This window comes from Malurus melanocephalus, unplaced genomic scaffold (genome assembly GCF_030028575.1).
Source record: "Malurus melanocephalus ecotype Western Australia unplaced genomic scaffold, MMel_1.1 scaffold_3921, whole genome shotgun sequence".
In the NCBI taxonomy this organism is placed as follows: domain Eukaryota; kingdom Metazoa; phylum Chordata; class Aves; order Passeriformes; family Maluridae; genus Malurus; species Malurus melanocephalus.
The window spans coordinates 2,964-5,289 of NW_026627153.1; the positions used below are offsets into that span (position 1 = coordinate 2,964).

Genomic DNA, 2,326 nt, shown 5'->3' on the forward strand with positions numbered 1-2,326 from the left:
CCCTCCAGCATGCTGGTGAAGGACGAGTACGTGCACGACTACGAGGGGCAGCCGTCGCTGTCGTCGGCCGAGGGTCACTCGGTGCAGACCATCCAGCACCCGCCCAGCAACCGCGCGTCCAGCGAGCCCTACAGCGCTCCGGCCATGCTGGCTCCGGCCGAGGCCAGCACCACCAGCACCACCAACTTCCCCAACATTCCCGTGGCCTCCACAAGTAAGGGAATCTCCGTCTGTCTCTGTGTGCGGGACAGATGGGATCGGGATCGGCGCTGCCCTGCGCCATAGGGGCTGTGATAATGATCCAGGCAGGCTCCTGAGCGTTAATTATCATCAGGGCTTAATTGGGAATGTCACTGCAGTGCCATGCCCTGCTTGCCCGGCCTTTCTCCCCGCTGTGTCTGTGTTACAGGCTGTTCTGGCCGTGCCCAAGGGTCGGTGGCAAAATGTGACAACAGCTGACCTCTAGCAGAGCGTTGTGGCTGTTATTTGATAATTGCTGTAGAAATGGAAGGATTTCATTGTTTTATTGCGACAGCAAGCAGAACAACATACACAGCTGACAGAATATACTGTCAGGTGGCGGTATCAAGAGATTTTTAGGCAATTCTTCACTCTTCCAGTTTTAAGCTAATTATTTTTACAATGGCTCTGTGTGCTACCAGAATGACAGCCCCTGTTAATATTTTCTCAAGTCTGTTGGAGCGCTGCCTTGAAGATTTTTTTTCTTTTCTGTGCGTGTCTGGTACAAGTTGGAGGAGTTTGGTGACCGACACCACAGCCGCCCCCATGTCCTACAGCACAAAGAAAACCACAAACGATGGAGGGCTGCCACATGAAACATGTGTGAACATCGTTAGTGTCATTAGCAGATCTTAATTACGGCGGCACAGTGTTTTAATAATGTTTGTTAATTTTAGCTGGCCACTTTTTGGCTAAAAGGAATGATGGTTTGCCCGAGCTGAAACACTGTGTCTGTATTTGTCTCAGCAGAGATAAAAAGGATGGAAATAGTTAATTGGAGTGCCTTTGCACCACAGTTCATAGGCATTCTTTTTTTCTTATCAGTGCTATAATCGTTGGAGCCAAGTGGGCATAAAAAAAAAAAGTTCATTTTTATGTTTTAATTCAAGCTTGCAATGTGTTAAATCCTGCTGGCCAGACCAGTTTGAGAGTGCAAGTGTAATTGTGAAACTGTTGATAAGTTTAGTTTTAATAGCTGAGCTGAAGCCTTTTGAAGTTGGATTCTGTTAACCTGTTGTAAAATATCTATGGTTTTAATGGTAGGAAATTCTTGAAATATTTACATGCGAGGAAAAAATATTTTAGAAAAAAAACTATTAAAAAAGGAGAAAAAAAATTATTAAAAAAGGAGAAAAAAAAAGAAAAAAATACCCAAGGACTTTGTGAGTCCAGGGATGTATGCAGCTCTGTTGAAGCAGTGTTTATGAAAACAAAACGCGTTTCAGAATGTTTTGGAGGAACGTGAATTTTAGTGAACATCCTCCTTAGGAACAGTAGTTAAAACAAGGTGRAAACAAGCAGCTTTATTGGACCTGCTGTTGGCCTGTTTGGATCCACACCAAACCCATTCCAGACATGTTACCCAGTGAAAACTGTGGCATCTCTTCTGCTTTCCTTTTGATGTGACCAAATCAAAAACAAGGTTCATAAGCAGAGTTCTCTGCGTGCTGCTRCTTCTGAAATGTTGAGGGTGTCACAGTCAAAATTACCCCGTGCAGAGCAYTTTGCTTCCAGTTTCCTGAGACACTGTGGAGGGTGGAAAAAAGTTGTGAAACGGAAGCTGTGGGAGCTGTGTAGTGCAGTACCCTTAGCGGGGTGTGTTTCCCTCCCCGGTAGTGCTGAGCTCTTCTTCACTAAAGTTTTGGAACGCTCATGAATAGGTAGTGTGTTCTTTTACCAGGTCAACCTCCCAGTATATTGACAGGTAGCCATAGTGATGGACTCTTACAGATTGCGGCAGGGCCCCAGCCAGGAGCTCAGCAGAATGGCTTTACGGCTCAGCCRGCCACTTACCACCACAGTGAGTATCCCCCGTCTGCGCACTCCTCCAGCCTCCCAAAAAGCTTTCCGAACCTTCAGGACCGATAGAGGATGAGCAGGGCCGTGCRGGAGGGCTCCCGTAGCAATCACGGCCCCTTTGTCTTTGCAGACAGCACGACCACGTGGACGGGGAGCCGGACGGCCGCCTACACGCCCAGCATCCCGCACCACCAGAACGGGCACCTGCAGCACCACCCCCCCATGCACCCCGGCCACTACTGTAAGCACTGCTCCATGGGGATGGGGGCGGTCTGCTGGCTCCTCA

At 48.2% G+C, this 2,326-nt stretch overlaps 1 protein-coding gene across 1 annotated transcript; it reads left to right on the top strand.

Annotated features, from left to right (window-relative positions):
• Nucleotides 1-3: 3 nt before the first annotated feature.
• LOC130588252 (mothers against decapentaplegic homolog 4-like) lies at nt 4-2,310 on the top strand (the record flags this gene model as incomplete). Its single annotated transcript, XM_057389198.1, has 3 exons — nt 4-214; nt 1,922-2,041; nt 2,171-2,310. Coding segments are annotated over 3 exons (471 nt in total), but the record flags the coding sequence as incomplete, so codon positions are not given.
• Between the last annotated feature and the right edge of the window lie 16 nt (nt 2,311-2,326).